Source organism: Bombina bombina, chromosome 4, assembly GCF_027579735.1.
Source record: "Bombina bombina isolate aBomBom1 chromosome 4, aBomBom1.pri, whole genome shotgun sequence".
NCBI lineage: Eukaryota > Metazoa > Chordata > Amphibia > Anura > Bombinatoridae > Bombina > Bombina bombina.
Window position 1 is genome coordinate 847,422,798 of NC_069502.1, and position 27,841 is coordinate 847,450,638.

Below are 27,841 nucleotides of genomic sequence, written 5' to 3' on the forward strand. Positions count from 1 at the left end.
TGTACAGATTCTCAGCCCCCCTGTCTCACACCCCAGCCCCTGTCTCACACCCCAGCCCCTGTACAGATTCTCAGCCCCTGTACAGATTCTCAGCCCCCTGTCTCACACCCCAGCCCCTGTACAGATTCTCAGCCCCCCTGTCTCACACTCCAGCCCCTGTACAGATTCTCAACCCCCCCGTCTCACACCCCAGCCCCTGTACAGATTCTCAGCCCCCCCGTCTCACACCCCAGCCCCTGTACAGATTCTCAGCCCCCCGTCTCACACCCCAGCCCCTGAACAGATTCTCAGCCCCCCTGTCTCACACCCCAGCCCCTGTACAGATTCTAAGCCCCCCTGTCTCACACCCCAGCCCCTGTACAGATTCTCAACCCCCCTGTCTCACACCCCAGCCCCTGTACAGATTCTCAGCCCCCCGTCTCACACCCCAGCCCCTGTACAGATTCTCAGCCCCCCTGTCTCACACCCCAGCCCCTGTACAGATTCTCAGCCCCCCGTCTCACACCCCAGCCCCTGTACAGATTCTCAGCCCCCCGTCTCACACCCCAGCCCCTGTACAGATTCTCAGCCCCCCGTCTCACACCCCAGCCCCTGTACAGATTCTCAGCCCCCCGTCTCACACCCCAGCCCCTGTACAGATTCTCAGCCCCCCGTCTCACACCCCAGCCCCTGTACAGATTCTCAGCCCCCCGTCTCACACCCCAGCCCCTGTACAGATTCTCAGCTCCCGTCTCACACCCCAGCCCCTGTACAGATTCTCAGCCCCCCTGTCTCACACCCCAGCCCCTGTACAGATTCTCAACCCCCGTCTCACACCCCAGCCCCTGTACAGATTCTCAGCCCCCCGTCTCACACCCCAGCACCTGTACAGATTCTCAGCCCCCCGTCTCACACCCCAGCCCCTGTACAGATTCTCAACCCCCCTGTCTCACACCCCAGCCCCTGTACAGATTCTCAGCCCCCCGTCTCACACCCCAGCCCCTGTACAGATTCTCAGCCCCCCGTCTCACACCCCAGCCCCTGTACAGATTCTCAGCCCCCCTGTCTCACACCCCAGCCCCTGTACAGATTCTCAGCCCCCCGTCTCACACCCCAGCCCCTGTACAGATTCTCAGCCCCCCTGTCTCACAGCCCAGCCCCTGTACATATTCTCAGCCCCCCTGTCTCACAGCCCAGCCCCTGTACAGATTCCCAGCCCCCCTGTCTCACAGCCCAGCCCCTGTACAGATTCTCAGCCCTCCTGTCTCACACCCCAGCCCCTGTACAGATTCTCAGCCCCCCTGTCTCACACAGCCCCTGTACAGATTTTCAGCCCCCCTGTCTCACACCCCAGCCCCTGTACAAATTATCAGCCCCCCTGTCTCACACCCCAGCCCCTTTACAAATTCTCAGCCCCCCTGTCTCACACTCCAGCCCCTGTACAGACTATCAGCCCCCTTGTCTCACACCCCAGCCCCTGTCTCACACCCCAGCCCCTGTCTCACACCCCAGCCCCTGTACAGATTCTCAGCCCCCCCTGTCCAGATTCTCACATACACCCCAGCCCCTGTACAGATTCTCAGCCCCCCTGTCTCACAGCCCAGCCCCTGTACAGATTCTCAGCCCCCCAGTCTCACACCCCAGCCCCTGTACAGATTCTCAGCCCCCCGTCTCACACCCCAGCCCCTGTACAGATTCTCAGCCCCCTCTGTCTCACACCCCAGCCCCTGTACAGATTCTCAGCCCCCTTGTCTCACAGCCCAGCCCCTGTACAGATTCTCAGCCCCCTCTGTCTCACACCCCAGACCCTGTACAGATTCTCAGCCCCCCTGTCTCACACCCCAGCCCCTGTCCAGATTCTCAGCCCCCTTGTCTCACACCCCAGCCCCTGTCTCACAGCCCAGCCCCCTTGTCTCACACCCCAGCCCCCTTGTCTCACACCCCAGCCCCCTTGTCTCACACCCCAGCCCCCTTGTCTCACACCCCAGCCCCCTTGTCTCACACCCCAGCCCCTGTCTCACAGCCCAACCCCTGTACAGATTCTCAGCCCCCCTGTCTCACAGTCCAGCCCCTGTACAGATTCTCAGCCCCCCTGTCTCACACCCCAGCCCCTGTACAGATTCTCAGCCCCCCGTCTCACACCCCAGCCCCTGTACAGATTCTCAGCCCCCCTGTCTCACACCCCAGCCCCAGTACAGATTCTCAGCCCCCCTATCTCACACCCCAGCCCCTGTACAAATTCTCAGCCCCCCTGTCTCACACTCCAGCCCCTGTACAGACTATCAGCCCCCTTGTCTCACACCCCAGCCCGTCTCACACCCCAGCCCCTGTCTCACACCCCAGCCCCTGTACAGATTCTCAGCCCCCCCTGTCCAGATTCTCAGCCCCCCTGTGTCACACCCCAGCCCCTGTACAGATTCTCATCCCCCTCTGTCTCACACCCCAGCCCCTGTACAGATTCTCAACCCCCCTGTCTCACACCCCAGCCCCTGTACAGATTTTCAGCCCCCCGTCTCACACCCCAGCCCCTGTACAGATTCTCAGCCCCCCGTCTCACACCCCAGCCCCTGTACAGATTCTCAGCCCCCCGTCTCACACCCCAGCCCCTGTCTCACACCCCAGCCCCTGTACAGATTCTCAGCCCCCCGTCTCACACCCCAGCCCGTCTCACACCCCAGCCCCTGTACAGATTCTCAGCCCCCCTGTCTCACACCCCAGCCCCTGTACAGATTCTCAGCCACCCTGTCTCACACCCCAGCCCCTGTACAGATTCTCAACCCCCCTGTCTCACACCCCAGCCCCTGTACAGATTCTCAGCCCCCTTGTCTCACACCCCAGCCCCTGTCTCACAGCCCAGCCCCTGTACAGATTCTCAGCCCCCCTGTCTCACAGCCCAGCCCCTGTACAGATTCTCAGCCCCCCTGTCTCACAGCCCAGCCCCTGTACAGATTCTCAGCCCCCCTGTCTCACACCCCAGCCCCTGTACAGATTCTCAGCCCCCCTGTCTCACACCCCAGCCCCTGTACAGATTCTCAGCCCCCCTGTCTCACACCCCAGCCCCTGTACAGATTCTCAGCCCCCCTGTCTCACACCCCAGCCCCTGTACAGATTCTCAGCCCCCCTGTCTCACACCCCAGCCCCTGTACAGATTCTCAGCCCCCCTGTCTCACACCCCAGCCCCTGTACAAATTCTCAGCCCCCCTGTCTCATACCCCAGCCCCTGTCTCACACCCCAGCCCCTGTCTCACACCCCAGCCCCTGTCTCACACCCCAGCCCCTGTCTCACACCCCAGCCCCTGTCTCACACCCCAGCCCCTGTCTCACACCCCAGCCCCTGTCTCACACCCCAGCCCCTGTCTCACACCCCAGCCCCTGTCTCACACCCCAGCCCCTGTCTCACACCCCAGCCCCTGTCTCACACCCCAGCCCCTGTCTCACACCCCAGCCCCTGTCTCACACCCCAGCCCCTGTCTCACACCCCAGCCCCTGTCTCACACCCCAGCCCCTGTCTCACACCCCAGCCCCTGTCTCACACCCCAGCCCCCGTACAGATTCTCAGCCCCCGTACAGATTCTCAGCCCCCGTACAGATTCTCAGCCCCCGTACAGATTCTCAGCCCCCGTACAGATTCTCAGCCCTCCGTCTCACACCCCAACCCCTGTACAGATTCTCAGCCCCCCTGTCTCACACCCCAGCCCCTGTACAGATTCTCAGCCCCCCTGTCTCACACCCCAGCCCCTGTACAGATTCTCAGCCCCCCTGTCTCACACCCCAGCCCCTGTACAGATTCTCAGCCCCCCTGTCTCACACCCCAGCCCCTTTACAAATTCTCAGCCCCCCTGTCTCACACTCCAGCCCCTTTACAAATTCTCAGCCCCCCTGTCTCACACTCCAGCCCCTGTCTCACACCCCAGCCCCTGTCTCACACCCCAGCCCCTGTCTCACACCCCAGCCCCTGTCTCACACCCCAGCCCCTGTCTCACACCCCAGCCCCTGTCTCACACCCCAGCCCCTGTCTCACACCCCAGCCCCTGTCTCACACCCCAGCCCCTGTCTCACACCCCAGCCCCTGTCTCACACCCCAGCCCCCGTACAGATTCTCAGCCCCCCTGTCTCACACCCCAACCCCTGTACAGATTCTCAGCCCCCCTGTCTCACACCCCAGCCCCTGTACAGATTCTCAGCCCCCCTGTCTCACACCCCAGCCCCTGTACAAATTCTCAGCCCCCCTGTCTCACACTCCAGCCCCTTTACAAATTCTCAGCCCCCCTGTCTCACACTCCAGCCCCTGTCTCACACCCCAGCCCCTGTCTCACACCCCAGCCCCTGTCTCACACCCCAGCCCCTGTCTCACACCCCAGCCCCTGTCTCACACCCCAGCCCCTGTCTCACACCCCAGCCCCCGTACAGATTCTCAGCCCCCCGTCTCACACCCCAACCCCCGTACAGATTCTCAGCCCCCCTGTCTCACAGCCCAGCCCCTGTACAGATTCTCAGCCCCCCTGTCTCACACCCCAACCCCTGTACAGATTCTCAGCCCCCCTGTCTCACAGCCCAGCCCCTGTACAGATTCTCAGCCCCCCTGTCTCACAGCCCAGCCCCTGTACAGATTCTCAGCCCCCCTGTCTCACAGCCCAGCCCCTGTACAGATTCTCAGCCCCCCTGTCTCACACCCCAGCCCCTGTACAAATTCTCAGCCCCCCTGTCTCACACTCCAGCCCCTGTACAGACTATCAGCCCCCTTGTCTCACACCCCAGCCCCTGTCTCATACCCTAGCCCCTGTCTCACACCCCAGCCCCTGTCTCACACCCCAGCCCCTGTCTCACACCCCAGCCCCTGTCTCACACCCCAGCCCCCGTACAGATTCTCAGCCCCCTGTCTCACACCCCAGCCCCCGTACAGATTCTCAGCCCCCCTGTGTCACACCCCAGCCCCCGTACAGATTCTCAGCCCCCTCTGTCTCACACCCCAGCCCCCGTACAGATTCTCAGCCCCCTCTGTCTCACACCCCAGCCCCCGTACAGATTCTCAGCCCCCTCTGTCTCACACCCCAGCCCCTGTACAGACTCATATATATATCTCTCTCTCTCTCTCTCTCTCTCTCTCTCTCTCTCTCTCTCTCTCTCTCTCTCTCTCTCTCTCTCTCTCTCTCTCTCTCTCTCTCTCTCTCTCTCTCTCTCTCTCTCTCTCTCTCTCTCTCTCTCTCTCTCTCTCTCTCTCTCTCTCTCTCTCTCTCTCTCTCTCTCTCCTCTCTCTCTCTCTCTCTCTCTCTCTCTCTCTCTCTCTCTCTCTCTCTCTCTCTCTCTCTCTCTCTCTCTCTCTCTCTCTCTCTCTCTCTCTCTCTCTCTCTCTCTCTCTCTCTCTCTCTCTCATCTCTCTCTCTCTCTCTCTCTCTCTCTCTCTCTCTCTCTCTCTCTCTCTCTCTCTCTCTCTCTCTCTCTCTCTCTCTCTCTCTCTCTCTCTCTCTCTCTCTCTCCTCTCTCTCTCTCTCTCTCTCTCTCTCTCTCTCTCTCTCTCTCTCTCTCTCTCTCTCTCTCTCTCTCTCTCTCTCATCTCTCTCTCTCTCTCTCTCTCTCTCTCTCTCTCTCTCTCTCTCTCTCTCTCACACCCCAGCCCCTGTACAGATTCTCAGCCCCCTCGTCTCACACCCCAGCCCCTGTACAGATTCTCAGCCCCCCTGTCTCACACCCCAGCCCCTCTGTCTCACACCCCAGCCCCTGTACAGATTCTCAGCCCCCCTGTCTCACACCCCAGCCCCTGTCTCACACCCCAGCCCCTGTACAGATTCTCAGCACCCCTGTCTCACACCCCAGCCCCTGTACAGACTCATAGACCCCTCTCTCTCTCTCACACAGACTCACCAGACCCTGTATTGGTTTTCAGTCCCCCTCTGCCTCACACCTAAGGCCCTGTACAGTATTTTACCCCCGGCCATTCAGCCCTGAGCCCTCCCCTCTGTATCACACTCCGGTCTCCAGCTCATCACAGCCCTCCTCACATCCCAGGTCCCCTCTGTCTCACACACCCCATAACCTATACAGATTCTCACCCCCCCAGTCCTGAACGGGTTCACAGTCCTCCTCTGCCCCACACCTAAACCCCTGTACAGGCTATCAGCCCCTCTCTGTCTCACACCCCAGCCCCTGTACAGACGCACAGCACCGCTGCCCAGCCTCACATCCCTGCCCCTGTACAAGTTCTCAGCTCCCCTCTGCCTTGCACATATGATAAACCCCTCCTCGTCCTCTTAACCCCTCTGTCCGCAGCCACAGCTCACCCTCTGAACCCCACTTGTATTCAATTATCTGCACCCAGTTCCCCCCTCACCCTTAAGCGGTTAATGTTAGTTTTCACGTTTCCTTTATTCACATTTATTACCCGGTAGCAGCTAGATCCAGTCCGGTTAAAGGACAAATGATGTCACTGCAGTCACGTGGCTGAGTTCACAGTCTTTTTTTCTGCAAGGGATCTAGCTGTTTCTCGAGGATACAGTTGTACAGTCTGGAAGGAGTGTGTGAGGCAGAGGGAACCTCTATAATATTATTTATCTGTATATAATTCACTGGGGAGGTATCTGTGTGTGAGGCAATGGAAATATCTATAGGCAGCTATGCTATATATAAGGTAGTGGGGAGGGGGCTGTGTGTGTGAGGCAAATAAACTTGTCTGTTGAGATAGTGGGAACCTATAATATTATATATTTGTATATAAGACCACAGGTTGAGAAACTAGGAGGTACATAGTACTGTGTGTGTGAGGCAATGGGAAATATTATTTATTATTTTACTGTATATCTTTATAGAAGCTAATGGAGAGGAGGCTCTGACTGTGTGTGAGGATGAAAGAATATTATATACTAGTGTTAAATCCCCTGTACAAAATCGCAGTCCCCCTTGTCTCACAGCCCAGTCTTTGTGCAAACTTTCAGGCCCCTCTGTCTCACACCTCATACACTGTAAAAGACTCTCTCTCTCTCTCTCTCTCTCTCTCTCTCTCTCTCTCTCTCTCTCTCTCTCTCTCTCTCTCTCTCTCTCTCTCTCTCTCTCTCTCTCTCTCTCTCTCTCTCTCTCTCTCTCTCTCTCTCTCTCTCTCTCTCTCTCTCTCTCTCTCTCTCTCTCTCTCTCTCTCTCTCTCTTTCTCTCTCTTTCTCTCTCTTTCTCTCTCTTCTCTCTCTCTTTCTCTCTCTTTCTCTCTCTTTCTCTCTCTTTCTCTCTCTTTCTCTCTCTTTCTCTCTCTTTCTCTCTCTTTCTCTCTCTTTCTCTCTCTTTCTCTCTCTTTCTCTCTCTTTCTCTCTCTTTCTCTCTCTTTCTCTCTCTTTCTTTCTCTCTCTCTCTCTCTCGTCCTGTACTGGTTCTCAGCCCCCCTATGTCTCACACCCAAGCCCCTGCACAAGTTCTCAGCCCCCTCTGTTTAACACCCCAGTCCATGTGCAAACTCTCAGCCCCCCACTTTCTCATATTCCAGCTCCTCTATAGACTCTCAGCCTCCTTTGTCTCACACCCCTGTACCAGCCCTCCCTCCATCTCACACCCCAGCTCCTGTAGAGACCCTCAGCCCCAATCACACCCCAGCCCCCGTAGAGACAGACAGACCTCTCTCTCACACATGTAAAGTTTTTTATCTGTATAGAAGCTAATGGAGAGGAGGCTCCGACTGTGTGTGAGGCTGAGATAATATATACTAGTATTAAAGTGTACACAGGCCAAAATGTGAAAGGAAAGAAATTTCCCACCAGTGCAGTCCTAGGGCACACCACTAGAATAGGCAGGCAGGGTTTGGCAACAGTAAAGCAGTCCAAGCATAAACCACTAGAATGGTCAGGCCGGCAGGGTTTGGTAACAACAAAGCAGTTCAAGGATAAACCACTAGAATGGTCAGGCAGGCAGGGATTGTCAACAGCAAAGCAGTCCAAGGATAAACCACTAGAGTGGTCAGGCAGGCAGGGATTGGGAACAGCAAAGCAGTCCAAGGATAAACCACTAGAATGGTCAGGCAGGCAGGGTTTGGCAACAGCAAAGCAGTCCAAGGATAAACCACTAGAATGGTCAGGCAGGCAGGGATTGGGAACAGCAAAGCAGTCCAAGGATAAACCACTAGAATGGCCAGGCAGGCAGGGTTTGGCAACAGCAAAGCAGTCCAGCAGATTAAGGGTTTAGGCAGGTAGAGTAGTAAGACAGGCAGGTTCAGCAACAGTAATCAATCCAGCAGATTAAGGGTTAAGGCAGGTAGAGTAGTCAGACAGGCAGGTTCAGCAACAGTAATCAATCCAGCAGATTAAGGGTTAAGGCAGGTAGAGTAGTCAGGCAGGTTTAGCAACAGTAATCAATAATAGGCAGTTAGAAAGAATGATCTGTCACACCCAGGAGCACACAAAGTAACACCTATACTTGGGCAGTGACAGATCGTCAGTGTAACATTGAAATAGGCGCTGAGCTCCAGCCAGCATCAGGAACGTGCAGCGATGACGTCAGAGTATAAAAGTTAAAAATCTGTATTTTATTATACAAAATACCAAAGGTATAACAAAATTACAGCTGGGTGTGTGAAAATAGATCTCCTTTAAAGTACAGAGTATAAAAGTTAAAAATCTGTATTTTATTATACAAAATACCAAAGGTATAACAAAATTACAGCTGGGTGTGTGAAAATAGATCTCCTTTAAAGTACAGAGTATAAAAGTTAAAAATCTGTATTTTATTATACAAAATACCAAAGGTATAACAAAATTACAGCTGGGTGTGTGAAAATAGATCTCCTTTAAAGTACAGAGTATAAAAGTTAAAAATCTGTATTTTATTATACAAAATACCAAAGGTATAACAAAATTACAGCTGGGTGTGTGAAAATAGATCTCCTTTAAAGTACAGAGTATACTCTGTACTTTAAAGGAGATCTATTTTCACACACCCAGCTGTAATTTTGTTATACCTTTGGTATTTTTATTTTGTATAATAAAATACAGATTTTTAACTTTTATATAAGTCTGGTGGTTGTTGTGATAGACTCCTTCCCAGTAACCCAAGGGTACCATAGCCCTTCTCCTTATCCATCTCCTAGTTCCAGCCTGAGGGAGCCATTACCATTGAGACTGCTGTTGTTGTGATTTGGTGCCATTGGATTCCAGTGCTGTCTATATCTGTTGGAGATTCCTCTGATCAGCCAGCTGGTTTGCTGCAGAATACCAGCCCATCTCTATTGGCACAATAGAGTGCCATCGCTTTTGTGAGTACCCTGCATCTATTCACATATTGAATTATAGTGGTTCTTATTGATCTACACATGTGGCGCCTCTGTTTTTGTTTTTGTCTTTTTACTACATAATAAATACAATATAGTTATACAATATTTGTGAAACAAATTATGTTGCATTCCGTCAGATAAGTAATATCAAACATTATTAGAGTGTATGTATTCCTCCCAAATGAATTTTATAGAATAATAATCTTTCAGTCGACGTGTTTGGAAATAATGGTGCTTCTCTTATGATAATTTTAATGTGAAATTTGTAACCCAATCATCTACCAAGGGGGGTATCTCTCTTTTCCATAGTCTAGGGATTAACTGTTTGGCACAGTTTAGCATAATATATAGGAGTTTGGATCTAAGGTTACACTTTAGTTTTGTAGGTTTGTGGAGTAGTCAAATCGAGGGGGATATCAGTTTGAAGTACCTTGTTTATTACTCTGAGTATGAAAGTCCAGTATTTGTCAATTTTTGGGCATGTCCACCAAATGTGTAATGTTGAACCTGTTTGGCCACACCTTCTCCAACAGTTTGCGGATGTGTTTGGGTAGATCTGGGCTAATCTTTGGGGTGTATAATGCCATCTGCTAAGGAGTTTCATGTTGGTTTCCCTAAATCTCATAGACAAGGCTGATTAATTCATCTGGGCTATGATAGTAAGCCACTCTTTCTCAGTGAGTTTGGTATTCAATTCTTCTTCACATTTCTGCGTATACGTGGGGAGTGTACGGGACTGATCTTGTAGAATTAATTTGTAGGAGATGGATAGGTATCCTTTAATGATACTAGGCTTATAGCAAATATTCTCAAATGGAGTCAGATGTCTAACAATTTTGGACTTTTCTGGATGTGAGGAGACTAGGTGGCCTAATTGACAATACTTATACCAATGGTTGAAGTGCGATATATTAAGCTTAAGTATGTCTATCCTAGGGCATAATCTACCATTGTCAAGTACAGTGTGGTATGGGATTTAAGTGTGTATTGTGTGTGGTAAATCGAAAGTAGCATAATGCCCACTATTGAAAATTGGATTTGTGATAATGGGGGTTAATGGGGAAGGGTTCTAGGATATTGTCGTTTCTCTTTTGAGTAAGCGTTCCCAAATTCTAAGTGTTTCTGTGATGAGGGTGGATGTAGTATACATTGATTTCTGCTGCAGTGGAGAGGACCAGCAAATACTACCTAGGTTAATGGAATTGGCTAAAGTGCGTTCTAAGGTTATCCATTCTTTATCATTTTAATTTCTGCTCCAGTTTATAATAGGTACTAAATGGGAAGCAATTTTATAGTATGTAAGGTTGGGGACTAACAAACCTCCTCTGTCCTTGGGCATATACATGGTTTTCAATGATAACCTGGTCATATTTTTGGACCAAATATATGTGTTTATGGAGTTTTGCAAGGATCGTATATAATGTTCGGGTATGTGCATGGGCAAGGCCTGTAATACATAAAGATTTTTTGGGAGAACTATCATCTTGATTGCATTAATGCGGCCTAACCAAGATATGGATTTGTGTTTCCATTTTTGGAGTTCCTGTTTAATAGTTTGTAGTAGCGACAGGTAATTTAATGTGAATAACTTATCTTTATTGTCTGTTATTTGGATTCCTAGGTACTTGATAGATGTAGATTGTAGTTTAAAGTGAAAGGTCTGTTGTATTTGTTGAGTGATGAGTTGGGGATTATTTAAGATAAGAAATTCTGACTTGGATTTATTGATCTTAAAAAAATTAAACTTTGCTGTATCTTTAAAATTCAATTGAAAGGGCTTGCAGTCAGTTTATTGGGTTTGTGAGGGTATGCATAACATCATCAGCATACAGTGCCATTTTATAATTAGTATTATTGATGGTGATACCTGAGATGTCTGGGTTCTGGCGTATATTTGCTGCTAGCGTTTCCATAGCCATTACAAATAGAATGGGTGAAAGGGGGTATTTCTGACGAGTTCCATTCGATATTTTAATAGAGGATGATAGGGAATCGTTTAAGTGAATGTTCACTGTGGGGGAGTGGTACAAAGCAAATATTTTCCCTAACAAAGGTAGGCCGAATCCAAATTTGCGCATTACGGCTTTTAAGAAATACCAGTTAAGTCTATCGAATGCCTTCTCTGCGTCGATAGATAAGAATATTGCTTGTATTTTTTTTTGGGAGGCATAATCTAAAATATTTACTATTTTTATGGTGTTATCTCTAGCTTCACGATTTGGTGTGAAGCCTACCTGATTGGTATGAATTAAAGGGACAGTCAACACCCATGAAAACTTTAACCCATACCTTAGATCAACAACAAAAAATGAGCTTGCACCGCATCCCAGCTTCAATAACACTAACGTTAGGTGGCTAATCTTCAATGAACATTTAGTTAACAGCGGCAGATATGGCCGCCAAACTCCTCCCCCTGTTACGTAGGAGGCTTCTTCTCTAAGTCTTCAGCCAATGAGAATCAAATCCTCGGCTAGATTCTTTAGCCGCGTTCACAGAGACACTGTTCTATTTCTAATAGCGAGCTTACTACAATTATATAGCGCATGCGCATTAGAAATAGAACAGTGTCCCTGTGAACGAGTATTTATTTAAAAAAAGAAGTGTACAGAGGAGGAGGGGGAGGAGTTTGGCAGCCATATCTGCCGCTGTTAACTAAATGTTCATTGAAGATTAGCCACCTAACGTTAGTGTTATTGAAGATGGGATGCGGTGCAGGCTCATTTATTTTTGTTGATCTAAGGTATGGGATAAAGTTTTCATGGGTGTTGACTGTCCCTTTAATATTGGGAGTACCTTATTGATACGGGCTGCTAGTATTTTCGTAAATAATTTAACATCTACATTGAGAAGTGATATGGGTCTAAAATTGGAAGGGGTGGTAGGGGATTTGCCATGCTTTGGTATGACAGTTATATGGGCTTCTACCACGTTTTGAGGGAAGGGATTATCATTACTCAATTTGTTGTACATTGTTGGAAGAAATGGGGCTAAAATATCTTTGAAAGTTTGATAATAGCGTACTGAAAAGCTGTCTGGACTGGGACTTTTACCTGTATTTAAATCTTTTATGGCCTGAGTCAATTCTGTCATTGATATCGGGGTATCTAGTTCCTTCATTTGTTCCTTGGTTAAAGTAGAAAGTTTGGTGTTTTCTAGATATTTAGGTATGTTTGATTCTATGTCTATTTGGTGCTCTGGGGTGGGGAAATTGTAGAGTTTAGAGTAATATTCGCTAAACTGTTTGGAAATTGCTGGATTAGTGAGTATTTTTTGTTTATTGGGAGTGTGCAGTTCCTGTACAAAGGATTTTAAGTTTTTAGGTATCTGGCCATCATTTTCCCTGCTTTATTTCCTTCATAGAAGAATCTTTGTTTGTACTTTTGAGTTATTGCCTGTTGTTCTTGGGCTAGTAGTTATTTTAATTTGTATCTACATGTCTGTAGTTTTTTTTAGAATATGAGGGTCGGAGGGTTTAATTTTGTGTTGTAGTTCCAAATTTTAAAGTTGTTTGGTGAAATCTAGATAATGCTGTCTATATATTTTTTGTTTTTGGGCTTTGTGTTGTATGAATTCTCCTCTCATATAGCATTTATGTGTTTCCCATAGAGTAAAATTATCCACATCTGGTGTATTATTGATTTCAAAGAATTCCTTAAGTGACTTGGTTAATTTTTCTCTCACTACCTCAGACTCCAACAGAGAGTCGTTGAGTCTCCACCGGAATTCAGAGGTGCTAGTGCTTGGCCAGTGTAACTGTAATAGCATCGCCGAATGACCATGAGGTTGGTTTTATTAGGGAACTTGTTAAATATGATAGGCCCGCTTGATTAGTGAAAAAATAGTCTAACCGGCTATATTTCTTAAAGGGGGCTGAGAAAAAGGTATAGTCCTGCTTCTCCTCATGGAAATAACGCCAAGTGTCATAGAGGTTATGTTCTTTTAACATTTTCCAAAGGAGGCGTGCTGTTTTTAGGGAGACTCTTGATTTGGGGTTGGAACTATCTATTAATGGCTGAATTGAAAAGTTAAAGTCCCCTCCTAGTATTATAATTCCTCTAGAGAAATCTAAGATTTTTTGAAACAGCATTCGGAAAAAAGGGTTTGTGCTTAACGTTTGGTGCATAGATATTAATGAGTGTCACTGGTGTGCCATATAGTAGGCAAAAAATCTCCCATCTTTATCTTTGGCTGTTTGAATATGTTGGAATGCTATATTTTTATGTATTAATATACTAACTCTTTTTTTGTGAAGATGAATTATGATGATGCTGTGTGTAGTGCGTACCTAGATATCTGGATTCTTTGTGTTTCTGAAAGTGCGTCTCCTGTAGGAAAAGGATATCTGCTCGTCGTTTATACATATCTAATAGTGCCATAGTGCGTATTTGGGGGGAGTTAAATTCCTTGACATTTTGGGAAATAATGCATAGGTTGTTTGCCATAGTATCGATTGTCTGAGGTAGGGGTGTTTTGAGTTTTTTGAGTTTGAGTGTCGCCTACAGCTGTAAACCATCATAAAATAACATTGATAAGAGATGCAACAACATACCAACATTGAACCCACATTGACCTGTCTAGGACTGCAACATATATGATTGTACCAGTAACAAAAACCCATAGGTGTCTGAGACTTCACATAACAAGTTTTAACCATAATTTTTAAGCAACAATTAACTAAAAAAAACATATAGAAGAAATATAAGTGCACAATGTGCAAACATTTTCTCTGCACAAGAAAAGGGATAAAGGGAAAATGAGGGGTAATGAGTTGTGTGACCCTTTTATACAAATGTGGGACAGAAAATTGAGGCGTTTCAAAACCATCGGCATCTATAAATAATGCCAAACAAGTTTAAATAAACATATAGCTAACATTAAAAGATCTTGAGCTAAGGGGCATTATTCATTAAGTCGCATTTTAATCCTAAATTCTATCATAACTTTAAGTCTTGTAAAAAATAAAGGATACTTATGTTCAGGAGTTCTCTGAGTCTGAAGATGAGTTCTCCTCACAGTCCACTTGGTTTGTGGTGGTAATTTTTCTTCTTGCTTTAGGTGTGGCAGCATGGTTGGGTGTTATTTTTCCCTTTTTCTGTGAGGAGGCTATTTCCCAAGTTCCTTTCTGTTTTCTCCTTTGGTGCTTTTTTCCCGCTTTGTTCCATGGCTGTAGTATGGATATACTCGGTGGATCCAGGCCTAGCATCTTGCAGAAATGTTCCACTTCAGTAGGGCCAGAACAAAAGATCCTTTTGTTGTTGTGGATTGCAAGGAGTTGAAAGGGAAATCACCATCGATATGTATTTTCTTATTCCTTGAAAGTTTGGTTAGGGGGGGTAGTTATTTTCTTCTTTGTAAGGTCCTTACAGCTAGATCTGCATAAAATTGTATTACTACGCCTCAAAATCTTACTGGTTGCTTCCTTCTGGAGGCGGCCATAATGTTTTCTTTTTCCTGAATTTTTTTGAATTTTATTATGATGTCCCTCAGGGGAGGCTGTGTCAGGAGGTTTTGGCCTAAGGGCTCTATGTGCTCGTACCCACTGAATGTTAGCTGCATTAGGGTCTTCCAATAAATGTGTGAAAAGAGTAGGCAGGTCAACCGGGAGATCTTTCGGCAATACCGACTCCGGTACTCCACACAATCTGATGTTTTTTCTTCTTGCAATCACAAGAAGACATTGCCGGCACTCTTTCATAAAATTAAGAATCTTTATTGAAGTCACAATTAAAAGGGAAAACCAGAATAATCATGCCTTACATGTTTCAGCTACATTGCCTTACTTATAGCATGATCTAGGATAAAACATTGCTAAAATATATATGGCATACCCTAAGATTATTGGATCTTAATAATCATGTGGCTAATTTAACAATAAACTGGGCTAAAGGTGGACTAATGCAGTTATAGCCGAAAAAGAGATAACGATAGAACTATTATATTACCAATAAGTCAATAGATATATAAATAAATAGAAAATGACATCAGATTTTCAGAACCGATAAATTTGATACAGTAATTAAGCAATATAACAGAATAGCAGTTCAAGCAATAATGATAATAATCTTACAGATCAAAATTGCATTGCTAATGCCCTATTTAGTGGGTTACATAAATAATGACAGTAAAAAAAAATTCAATAAATATATGTTGGAAACAACAGACTGAAGGCTATAATGATATTAACATCTTTCCGCACCTTAAATAAATGTATACATATGTTGGGAAATACAAATTAAATTAAAATAATGCTATAAAAAATATATATGCTCAATGATGATCATCCTATATACAAATAGAAACCTTGAAAGTATTGACACAATTGAGATGTTAAAAACAAAATTATGTATCTCTTCTAATGAAACTTTGGTTAGTGTACTTCCATATTTGAAATAGTATAATTATATATGAATAAAATTTAAATTGAGATATGAAAAACTAAGGAAATATATACAACAATACATTTCTGGAAGAATAGAATTGAAGGGTAACCTATAGTAAATGTATTCCTCCCAAAAAATAATTAAATCGAAAGAGGAATTAAAGCCTTTTGGTAAAAGTGTATTCATAGTGAATATCCAAAAAGCCTCACGTTTAAAAAGCAATTTGTTAATATTGCCACCCCATCTGGGAAGTTTAACTTTTTCTATGACCATCCACTTGAGGGTGGTATTGACACTGTTGTGTTCCAAAATGAAATGATTGGCCAATTCGGAACAGTTGTCCATTCTTGTCGGGCAGGTGTTCTCTTACTCTCTCTCTGACTTGGCGTGAGGTGCAACCAACATACTGTTTGTTATTATATGTGCACCAGATCATATAAACAACATTTTTAGATCTGCAATTGGCACAATCATTCAAAGTATATTGTTTGCCAGTCACATTTGATTCAAAGGTCTTACTTGTGTCCAAAACTACATGGTATGCAGGGGCTGTAGCCACACCTATGCATACCTTTTACTTGTAACCATGAACTAGTTGGTTTGGTGCTTTTTAGTTCACTTGGTGAGAGGACATTGCCAACCGTAGTACCCCTGCGATAGGAAAAATTACATCCCTGTTTGACTATATGTTGAAGACCGTCATCTGCTAACAGCATAGGGAAATGTTTCCTTACAATGTTGAAAATCTGATAGTAGTCAGATGAGAATTGTGTGACAAAATTGACCTTGTTAAATCGTTTGTTAGTATTGTTGCCCTTTGGTCTGTCTCTAAGCAGGGTTTCTCTACTTATTCCATCAACCTCCTGTTGGGCCTTTAAGATTACATTTTTATTGTATCCTGTGCTCAAAAATCTCTTAAATAAGTCATTACTTAAAAATCAGTTTGGCTGCTACAATTTCGCTTAATTCTAATGAATTGACCCTTCACTATGGAATAGGGAACCTGTTTGGGATAATTGCTCTTCCCATGAAGAAGAGTATTAACAGATATGGGCTTCCTGTATATAGTGGTCTCAACTTTACCTATATTGTGATTGAACATTAACATGATGTCCAAATAATTGATTTTTTGATCATTAAACTCATAGGTAAAGCTGAGACCAAGAGGGTTATCATTGAGAAATAAAATGAAATCTCCAATTTTTCTACAGTACCCAGACCACACAAATAGTACATCATCAATGTACCGATGGTAGGTACGTATGTCATCCGCAAAGAGGTTTCTATCTCCATAAATGTATAGGGACTCCCAACAACCCATGGTCAGGTTTGCATAAGAGTCACATGATTATTAAGGCCCAATAAGCTTAGGGTATGCCATATATATTTTAGCAATGTTTTATCCTAGATCACGCTTATGAGTAAGGCAATGTAGCCGAAACATGTAAGGCGTGATCATTCTGGTTTTCCTGGCTTTAAATTGTGACTTCAATAAAGATTCTTCATTTTATGAAAGAGTGCCGGCTACGTCTTCTTGTGATTGCAGCTTACCACTATCCCTTCAGCCAGGCACCTTTCAGCTGCGTAGTGGTTCAGCCGCTGATGGTTGGAGCGCTTCTCGGCACATGGTGGAGGAGTGTCCCTGACGTCATTGAGTACCCGGAAAGCAACACGGAGCCGGGGAGCCAGCGGTTCATCGATTGTTTGCCGCTTGGGTTTGAGGTTCACCCGAACACAGACGAACAGGCAAGAGTCCCTCTCTGCAGCACGGATGTTACAGTACGAAGGGCGGTGAGTAACTGACCTGGTTATTTTTGGGGCATTCAGTTTGGCCGCTACTGGGGACTCACATCAGTATTTGCTGTTCCTACCGGATCTTCCTCATCACTTACATTTACTTCTCACTCTGAATAGAGGAAACTGTTTGTGTATATACCACCTGGGCATTAATGTGGATGGAGCTGGCCTACATAACCTTGTCTTTTTGTTTTTTCTTCTTCCCCTATTTTCTATGTCCTCTAGCTTATCCTGTAGGGAAGCTATCATCTCTATTTGTTGATCAATTGTTCCTTGAATAGTTGTTAAATCTTTGCGTATTATATCTCCTTGATCTTCTAGGGCCTCTAACTTGAATCCCAAGGCGTGGATATGTTGCTTAAGTTCCTGTAGTATTTCTCTTATACAGGTTCTGACAATTTTAGTAAGGTCTTGTGTAGACGACAATGAAGATAAGATATGCGTAGGGATTTGATTCTGGTCTGCTACAACTGTTTCATTAGGGCTCTAAGGGGAATCAGTTGGTCAGGGTGGTATACTGGTTGCACCTGTATGTTTCTGTATTTTCTGTTCTGCAGCATTAAAAAAGAGCTTACCAATTGTCCTTTGGTAGAAGGAGTGCGTGTCCTTTTTGGAGGTTTGATTCCCTTTTTAGTAGCCATTTTTTAAATAGAGAATTTTGTCGTTCCTTAGGCAGTAAAGTTATATGTAGTAATTGTAGTATCTGCTGCTTTTAGGTACAGATATTCGTGTCGAAGGAGCAGCGCAACAGCGTAGCTTATCCTCTGATGAGGGGAATACAAGTGGTCGGATCAGGGATTAGTGTTTACTCCCTGTATAAATGTGTTGTCCTGTCAGGGTGGGCTAAGCAGCGCAGCACTCGATTTTTCATCAACTCCTATACAGAGGTCAGTTGTGCTCGGTGTCAGGCGGAGGTGCGTGCTTACCCTGATGGTGCTGGCTCCGGATTTCTTTACAGCTGCGATCCGTAGCTTACTGCATCTCCGGCAGTTTCTGTGTTGCTGCGTCGTCGTGGCCGTGCAGTATGGCCGCTGTTATCCTCCGTGTGAGTCTGACTCACAACTCGGTTTGTTGTGAGACTAGGACAGCGCAGGTTGTTACGTTGGAGGCTCAAAGGTATCTGCTGTATGTTTTAGCTGGTTAGCGTAGTTGATGCCTCATTTAGACTGCTCAGGTCTCATTTTTCTCTGGTCCCCGTAACAGAGCTCAGGGCTTAAGCAGCCATCTTAGCTGCGGCCGGCTCCGCCCCCCCCATCTATGAAATATTATATGTGTATATATAAGGTAATGGGGAGAGGGCTGTGTGTGTGTGAAGCAGAGGAACCTCCCCATAATATTATATATCAGTATATAAGGTACAGAGTGCTGTGTATGTGAGATAATGGGGAACTTTCTGTAATATTAAATATCTGTATAGATGCTAATGGGATGGGGGCTGTGTGTGTAAGTCAGAGAGAACCTCTCTATTATATTATATATCTGTATATAAGGTACTAGAGATAAGTCTGTGTGTGCATGAGACAAATTGTTTAGATTTATTGAAATTGTTTAGACATTATAGTTCATTTTTACACACCATAATATTGAAACATGAACGTTATATGATTGGTGAACTATAAATACTATTAAATAAAGTGCCATATGTCCAAAAGAACGCTACTTTGTTTTTACCATTAATGCAATTTTAATTATTGAGTGTTCAAAGGGTTAATTTCCTCCTTGTGTATATAAGGAGTTGCAACCTAGAAGGGAGAAGCTATGACTAAGCTCCTCTAGGTGGCGTAAAACGCGTCAGTTGAACTGTATTTGGATATCTTCCATGTCTGCTGTGTTGTAAAGGATTTCAATAAACAGTGATGTTACCTGATTTTGCACCTTGCAGTGCCGTATTTGAATTGTGTTGCTTGTATTTGTAGCAGTTTGATCTATTGTTGCATGTGCACTCCTGGGAGGAGCTTTCAAAGAAAAAAAAAACACTTGGCGTTTGTCCGCTTGGAGCCTACAGAAAAATAGGGGGGGGGGAAACATAAAAAAAACATTTTATTGTAAACGCAAAATAAGGTAAAGGGGGAGGGTTAGAGAGCTGTTTTGGGGGATCAGGGAGGTTGGGGGCTAAGGGGGGATCCTACACAGCAGACTGTTTTTTTGTTTTGTTTTTTAAATATGAAAAAATAAAATGAATACCTTTTATTTTAATACTGGCAGACTTTCTGCCAGTACTTAAATGGCGGGGACAATTGTGGGGTGGGGAAGGAAAGAGAGCTGTTTGGGAGGGATTAGGGGGGGGGGGTGATGTGTCAGGTGGGAGGCTGATCTCTACACTAAAGCTAAAATTAACCCTGCAAGTTCCCTACAAGCTACCTAATTAACCCCTTCACTGCTGGGCATAATACAAGTGTGGTGCGCAGCGGCATTTAGCTCCTTCTTATTACCAAAAAGCAATGCCAAATCCATAGATGTCTGCTATTTCTGAACAAAGGGGATCCCAGAGAAGCATTTACAACCATTTGTGCCATAATGCACAAGCTGTTTGTAAATAATTACAGTGAGAAACCTAAAGTTTGTAAAAAAGTTTGTAAAAAAGTGAACAATTTTTTTTATTTGATCGCATTTGGCGGTGAAATGGTGGCATGAAATATACCAAAATGGGCCTAGATCAATACTTTGGGTTGTCTTCTAAAACAATAAATATATACATGTCAAGGGATATTCAGGGATTCCTGACAGATATCAGTGTTACAATGTAACTATCGCTAATTTTGAAAAAAAGTGGTTTGGAAATAGCAAAGTGTGAAAGTGCTACTTGTATTGTATTTATTGCCCTATAACATGCAAAAAAAGCAAAGAACATGTAATCATTGGGTATTTCTAAACTCAGGACAAAATTTAGAAACTATTTAGCATGGGTGTTTTTGGTGGTTGTAGATGTGTAACAGATTTTGGGGGTCAAAGTTAGAAAAAGTGTGTGTTTTATTCCTTTTTTTCCTCATTATTTTCAAAATAATTTTTTATAGTAAATTATAAGATATGATGAAAATAATGGTATCTTTAGAAAGTCCATTTAATGGCAAGAAAAACGGTATATAATATGTGTGGGTACAATAAACGAGTAAGGAAAATTACAGCTAAACACAAACACCGCAGAAATGTAAAAATAGCCCTAGTTCCAAACGGACAGAAAATGGAAAAGTGGTCTGGTCCTTAAGGGGTTTTAAAGGGTCAGGAAACCCCCTTTTTTTTTCTTTCATGATTTGGATAGAACATACAGTTTTAACCCCTTAATGACCACAGCACTTTTCCATTTTCTGTCCGTTTGGGACCAAGGCTATTTTTACATTTTTGCGGTCTTTGTGTTTAGCTGTAATTTCCCTCTTACTCATTTACTCTACCCACACATATTATATACCGTTTTTTTCGCCATTAAATGGACTTTCTAAAGATACCATTATTTTCATCATATCTTATAATTTACTATAAAAAAAATTATAAAATATGAGGAAAAAATGGAAAAAAACACACTTTTTCTAACTTTGACCCCCAAAATCTGTTACACATCTACAACCACCAAAAAACACCCATGCTAAATAGTTTCTAAATTTTGTCCAGAGTTTATAAATACCCAATGTTTACATGTTCTTTGCTTTTTTTGCAAGTTATAGGGCCATAAATATAAGTAGCACTTTGCTATTTCCAAACCACTTTTTTTCAAAATTAGCGCTAGTTACATTGGAACACTGATATCTTTCAGGAATCCCTGAATATCCCTTGACATGTATATATATTTTTTTAGAAGACATCCCAAAGTATTGATCTAGGCCCATTTTGGTATATTTCATGCCACCATTTCACCGCCAAATGCGATCAAATAAAAAAAAAAAGTAAAATTTTTCCAAATTTTAGGTTTCTCACTGAAATCATTAACAAACATTTTGTGCAATTATGGCACAAATGGTTGTAAATGCTTCTCTGGGATCCCCTTTGTTCAGAAATAGCAAACATATATCGCTTTGGCGTTGTTTTTAAGTAATTAGAAGTCCGCTAAATGCTGCTGCACACCACAAGTGTATTATGCTCAGCAGTGCAGGGGTTAATTAGGGAACTTGTAGGGAGCTTGTAGGGTTAATTTTAGCTTTAGTGTAGTGTAGTAGACAACCCCAAGTATTGATCTAGGCCCATTTTGGTATATTTCAGGCCTCCATTTCACCGCCAAATACGATTAAATTAAAAAAAATAGTCAACTTTTTCACAAACTTTAGGTTTCTCACTGAAATTATTTAGAAACAACTTGTGCAATTATGGTACAAATGGTTGTAAATGATTCTCTGGGATCCCCTTTGTTCAGAAATAGCAGACATATATGGCTTTGGTGTTGCTTTTTGGTAATTAAAAGGCCGCTAAATGCCACTGCGCACAAAACGTGAATTATGCCCAGCAGTGAAGGGGTTAATTAGGTAGCTTGTAGGGAGCTTGCAGGGTTAATTTTAGCTTTAGTGTAGAGATCAGCTTCCCACCTGACACATCAGACCCCCTGATCCCTCCCATAGAGCTCTCTTCCCTCCCCCACCCCACAATTGTCCCCGCCATCTTAAGTACTGGCAGAAAGTCTGCCAGTACTAAAATAAAAGGTTTTTTTTTTTTACTTTTTTTTTTTAAGCATATTTACATATGCTGCTATGTAGGATCCCCCCTTAGCCCCCAACCTCTCTGATCCCCCCCAAAACAGCTCTCTACCCCCCCCCACTGCCTTATTGGGGGCCATCTTGGGTACTGGCAGTACCCAGTTTGCATATAAAAATGTTTTTTTTTTAATTTATTTTAGTTTTTTCTGTAGTGTAGCTCCCCCCCCCCCCCCCAGATCAATCCCCCACCCCCTCCCAGATCCCTTAGATGAGTTCCATTACGTTTTATTATTATTATTTTGTACAAAAATATTTACAAGTTTCTGTAGTGTAAGCGGTTCCCACCCGCTCCCTCCCCGTGCACGCGCCCTCCCGCCGCCCCCTGTGCACGCTCGCGCACCTGTGCGCGCCCCCGGCGATCCCGCCCCCGATCCCGCCCCACTCTCTGACTAAGAAGCCATCGATGGCCGCCCACCCACCTCCCATTTACGCTCCCACCCACCAACGAATGCGGCCATCGATGTCCGGTGCAGAGAGGGCCACAGAGTGGCTCTCTCTGCACCGGAGGGGCAAAAATTGTTATTGCAGGATGCCTCGATATCGAGGCATCCTGCAATAACCGGAAAGCAGCTGGAAGTGATCAGGATCGCTTCCAGCTGCTTTCCAAACCGAGGACGTGCAGGGTACGTTCTCAGGCATTAACTGCCTTTTTTCTGAGGACGTACCCTGCACGTCCTCGGTCGTTAAGGGGTTAAACAACTTTCTATTTTACTTCTATTATCAATTTTGCTTCATTACCTTGCTATCCTTTGCTGAGGGATCATAATTGCAAGATGAACACATCTAGTTAGCCAATCACAAGAGAGAAATGTGTGCAGGCACCAATCAGCATCTAGCTCCCACTAGTGTAGTGTGCGCATTCAGCAAGGGATGCCAAGAGAACGAAGTATATTTAAAAATAGAAGTAGATTTAAATGTTTCTTAAAATGACATGCTCTATCAGAATCCTGCAAGTTTAATTTTGACTTTCCTATCCCTTTAAGGATATTTTTTTGCACTAATTGTTTACATAAAAAAAAGTAAAAAATACACGCTCCAGCATAAGTTTATGCTATACCCTGTACCGTGTATTATCAGGTGATTTCCTGCTGTAATTACAGGGCGTCTAGAGGAAAACCCGGGCACTGGGCTATTAAATGTGAATGAAGAGGATGAGACAGTTGACATGAATAGTCATCAGACTGAAATACATTGGTCCCTCCCTGCCGGTAAGTAGTAGTAATACGTGAGAGTCTGCCGGGGCTGTGCACACAGTTACTTACTTCTCTCCCTTGTAGTTTACTGTCTGGTTTATAAGCGCAGACAACACAATGGCCTCTAGTTATCAAGCTGTCTACTTACCTGCATTCGCCGGCCCAATACGCTTGCCTAAGCTCGCCTTACATCGCCGCCGCGGACCTGAATATATTCGCCAAAGTTATCAAGAAAGCTGTCAAGAAGCCGCGCACCAAGTACGGAGCGATGAGCAGCGGACTGTTGTTAACTGACAGTCATCGATCTCGATTCTCATCGGCTTCTTCGCAGCTTTCTTGCTACCCTGTCACTAAGCACCCACACTATACTATACTGTTTTTCCCCCTAAACCGCCACTCCCGGAGCCCCCCGCACCTAAATCAACTTTTTACCCCCTAAACCGCCGCTCGCGGACCCCGCCGCAACTATAATAAAGTTATTAACCCCTAAACCACTGCTGCCCCCCGCACCTAAATAAACTTATTACCCCCTAAACCGCCGCTCCCGGACCCGCCGCCACATACATTATACCTATTAACCCCTAATCTGCCGCCCCCTATACCGCCGCCACCTACATAAAGTTATTAACCCCTATCCTGCCGATCCCGGACACCGCCGCAAATAAATTAATTGTTTAACCCCTAAACCGCCGCACCTGGAGCCCTCCGCCACCTACATTACATTAATTATCCCCTATCCTGCCCCCCCTACACCGCCGCCACCTACAGTACATTTATTAACCCCTAATCTACCCCCCTACACCGCCGCCACTATATTAAATGAATTAACCCCAAAACCTAAGTCTAACCCTAACACCCCCCTAACTTAAATATTATTTAAATTAATCTAAATAAATATTCCTATAATTAACTACATTATTCCTATTTAAAACTAGTTCCCAAATGATAGACAGCACACACCTGATGCACGTGGTAGAGGGCCACTGCAAACACCTCTCTGTAAACTGTAGACAACCGGTTTCCACAGCACCAATGAATGAGGAAAAAAAGTTTAACAAACTTGTCTTTTATTAATCCATTTCAGCTTATACAAAGCACTGGCACATAGCAGCATAAAGCGACGTTTCGGGCTGTTAACCCTTACTCATCATGAGCACGAGTAAGGGTTAACAGGCCAAAACGTCGCTTTATGCTGCTGTGTGCCAGTGCTTTGTATAAGCTGAAATGGATTAATAAAAGACAAGTTTGTTAAACTTTTTTTCCTCATTCATTGGTGCTGTGGAAACCGGTTGTCTCCTATTTAAAACTAAATACTTACCTATAAAATAAACCCTAAGATAGCTACAATATAATTAATAATTACATTGTAGCTATTTTAGGGTTTATTTTTATTTTACAGGCAACTTTGTATTTATTTTAACTAGGTACAATAGCTATTAAATAGTTAATAACTATTTAATAGCTACCTAGTTAAAATAATTACAAAATTACCTGTAAAATAAATCCTAACCTAAGTTACAAATACACCTAACACTACACTATCAATAAATTAATTAAATTAATAAACTACAATGATCTAAAATAAAATACAATTAAATAAACTAAACTATATTACAAAAAACCAAACACTAAATTACAAAAAATAAAAAAATTACAAGAATTTTAATCTAATTACACCTAATCTAAGCCCCCTAATAAAATAAAAAAGCCCCCCCAAAAAATAAAATTCCCTACCCTAAACTAAATTACAAAAGTAATTAGCTATTTTACCAGCCCTTAAAGGGGCTTTTTGTGGGGCATTGCCCCAAAGTAATCAGCTCTTTTACCTGTAAAAAAATAGCAATACCATACCCCCCCCAACATTACAACCCACCACCCACACACCCCTACTCTAAAACCCACCCGATCCCCCCTTAAAAAAACCTAACACTACCCCATTGAAGATCACCCTACCTTGAGCCGTGTTCACCCAGCCGGGCACCACTGGTCATCCGATGGGGCAGAAGAGAACATCCGGACCGGCAGAAGTCTTCATCCGATCGAGGCAGAAAGGGTCCTCCAAGCGGCAGATGTCTTCATCCAAGCTGCATCTTCTATCTTCAATCAACCGGAGCGGAGCCATCTTGAATCCAGCCGACGCGGAGCCATCCTCTTCTTCCGATGTCCTAACAGCGAATGAAGGTTCCTTTAAATGACGTCATCCAAGATGGCGTCCCTCAAATTCCGATTGGCTGATAGGATTCTATCAGCCAATCGGAATTAAGGTAGGAAAAATCCGATTGGCTGATGTAATCAGCCAATCGGTTTGAAGTTCAATCCGATTGGCTGATAGGATCAGCCAATAGAATTGACGTTGCATTCTATTGGCTGATCCAATCAGCCAATCGGATTGAACTTCAATCCGATTGGCTGATTACATCAGCCAATCGGATTTTTCCTACCTTAATTCCGATTGGCTGATAGAATCCTATCAGCCAATCGGAACTCGAGGGACGCCATCTTGGATGACATCATTTAAAGGAACCTTCATTCGCTGTTAGGACATCGGAAGAAGAGGATGGCTCCGCGTCGGCTAGATTCAAGATGGCTCCGCTCCGCTCCGGTGGATTGAAGATAGAAGATGCCGCTTGGATGAAGACTTCTGCCGGTCCGGATGTCCTTTTCTGCCCCTTCGGATGACCAGTGGTGCCCGGCTGGGTGAACACGGCTCAAGGTAGGGTGATCTTCAATGGGGTAGTGTTAGTTTTTTTAAGGGGGGATCGGGTGGGTTTTAGAGTAGGGGTGTGTGGGTGGTGGGTTGTAATGTTGGGGGGGGTATTGTATTGCTTTTTTTTTTACAGGTAAAAGAGCTGATTACTTTGGGGCAAAGCCCCGCAAAAAGCCCTTTTAAGGGCTGGTAAAAGAGCTGATTACTTTTGTAATTTAGTTTAGGGTAGGGAATTTTATTTTTTGGGGGGGCTTTTTTATTTTATTAGGGGGCTTAGATTAGGTGTAATTAGATTAAAATTCTTGTAATATTTTTTATTTTTTGTAATTTAGTGTTTGTTTTTCTTTGTAATATAGTTTAGTTTATTTAATTGTATTTTATTTTAGATCATTGTAGTTTATTAATTGAATTAATTTATTGATAGTGTAGTGTTAGGTGTATTTGTAACTTAGGTTAGGATTTATTTTACAGGTAATTTCATAATTATTTTAACTAGGTAGCTATTAAATAGTTATTAACTATTTAATAGCTATTCTACCTAGTTAAAATAAATACAAAGTTGCCTGTAAAATAAAAATAAACCCTAAAATAGCTACAATGTAATTATTAATTATATTGTAGCTATCTTAGGGTTTATTTTATAGGTAAGTATTTAGTTTTAAATAGGATTAATTTATTTAATGATAGGAATATTTTTATAGATAAATTTAAATAATATTTAAGTTAGGGGGGTGTTAGGGTTAGACTTAGGTTTTGGGGTTAATTCATTTAATATAGTGGCGGCGGTGTAGGGGGGTAGATTAGGGGTTAATAAATGTAATGTAGGTGGCGGAGGGCTCCGGGTGCGGCGGTTTAGGGGTTGAACAATTAATTTATTTGCGGCGGGTTCCGGGATCGGCAGGAAAGGGGTTACTAACTTTATGTAGGTGGCGGCGGTATAGGGGGCGGCAGATTAGGGGTTAATAGGTATAATGTAGGTGGCGGCGGGGTCCGGGAGCGGCGGTTTAGGGGTTAATACGTTTATTATAGTGGCGGTGGGGTCCGGGAGCGCGTTTTAGGGGTAATAAGTTTATTTAGGTGCGGCGGGGTCCTGGGGGCAGATTAGGGGTGTTTAGACTCGGGGTACATGTTAGGGTGTTAGGTGCAGACACTTCCCATAGGAATCAATGGGATATCGGGCAGCAGCGAACATGAGCTCTCGCTGCTGTCAGACTCCCATTGATTCCTGGGATTGAAAACCAGGTACGCTGGCCCGGAATAGTGCCGAGCGTACCTGGTAGGTATTTGATAACTACCAAAAGTAGTCAGATTGTGCCGAACTTGCGTTCGGAACATCTGTAGTGACGTAACCATCGATCTGTGTCGGACTGAGTCCGGCGGATCGTATGTTACGTCACTAGATTCTATTTTTGCCAGCTGTAGGGCTTGATAACTACGGCGAATCAGCCTCGCCACAAATACGCTGCGGAATTCCAGCGTATTTGCGGTTGACGGCTTGATAACTAGAGGCCCATGAGTTTAACCCTTGTTTAGTTCATGTTGTATTTTTATACTGGAAAATAGCAGATCACAAAAAAAAGAGAGAGAAAGTAGTGTGAGTATCTGGTTTTATGGTCTGTCTGGGAAATACACAAACTTTTTTATGGTAAAGTTATAAAAACTATTTCATGGGATATAAAAGCTGAACCTGCTTTATTTGTACAGATGAAGATAATGCTGATATAGTCAAAGTTGAGATAACAGAAGATCTGTGTGTGAGACGTCAACTGGGAGCCCCAGATGAGGAAACCAGTGAAAGTATCAGCGCAGGTGAGTATGCAAATGTGTTGTGTCTGAGGGTTGTAAGTTTTAGGTGAGTGTGCATG

General features: G+C 44.4%; 1 protein-coding gene and 2 long non-coding RNA genes across 3 annotated transcripts in view; 2 read left to right on the plus strand and 1 right to left on the minus strand.

Annotated features, from left to right (window-relative positions):
* The window catches only part of LOC128657974 (uncharacterized), a 285,898-nt gene that overhangs the window by 113,463 nt on the left and 144,594 nt on the right, over positions 1 to 27,841 (minus strand). Inside the window, exon 11 of the mRNA XM_053712413.1 lies at positions 16,179 to 16,498. Within this exon, the coding sequence (XP_053568388.1) occupies positions 16,179 to 16,498 (320 nt within the window). The remainder of the gene's footprint in view (positions 1 to 16,178; positions 16,499 to 27,841) is intronic.
* Positions 9,009 to 27,695, plus strand: LOC128657268 (uncharacterized). Its single transcript, XR_008402097.1, has 3 exons — positions 9,009 to 9,202; positions 23,177 to 23,284; positions 27,681 to 27,695. It is a non-coding gene; the product is annotated as an uncharacterized LOC128657268 (long non-coding RNA).
* Positions 27,693 to 27,841, plus strand: part of LOC128657269 (uncharacterized) — a 34,901-nt gene continuing 34,752 nt past the window's right edge. The window contains exon 1 of the long non-coding RNA XR_008402098.1: positions 27,693 to 27,785. This is a non-coding gene — a long non-coding RNA (uncharacterized LOC128657269). The remainder of the gene's footprint in view (positions 27,786 to 27,841) is intronic.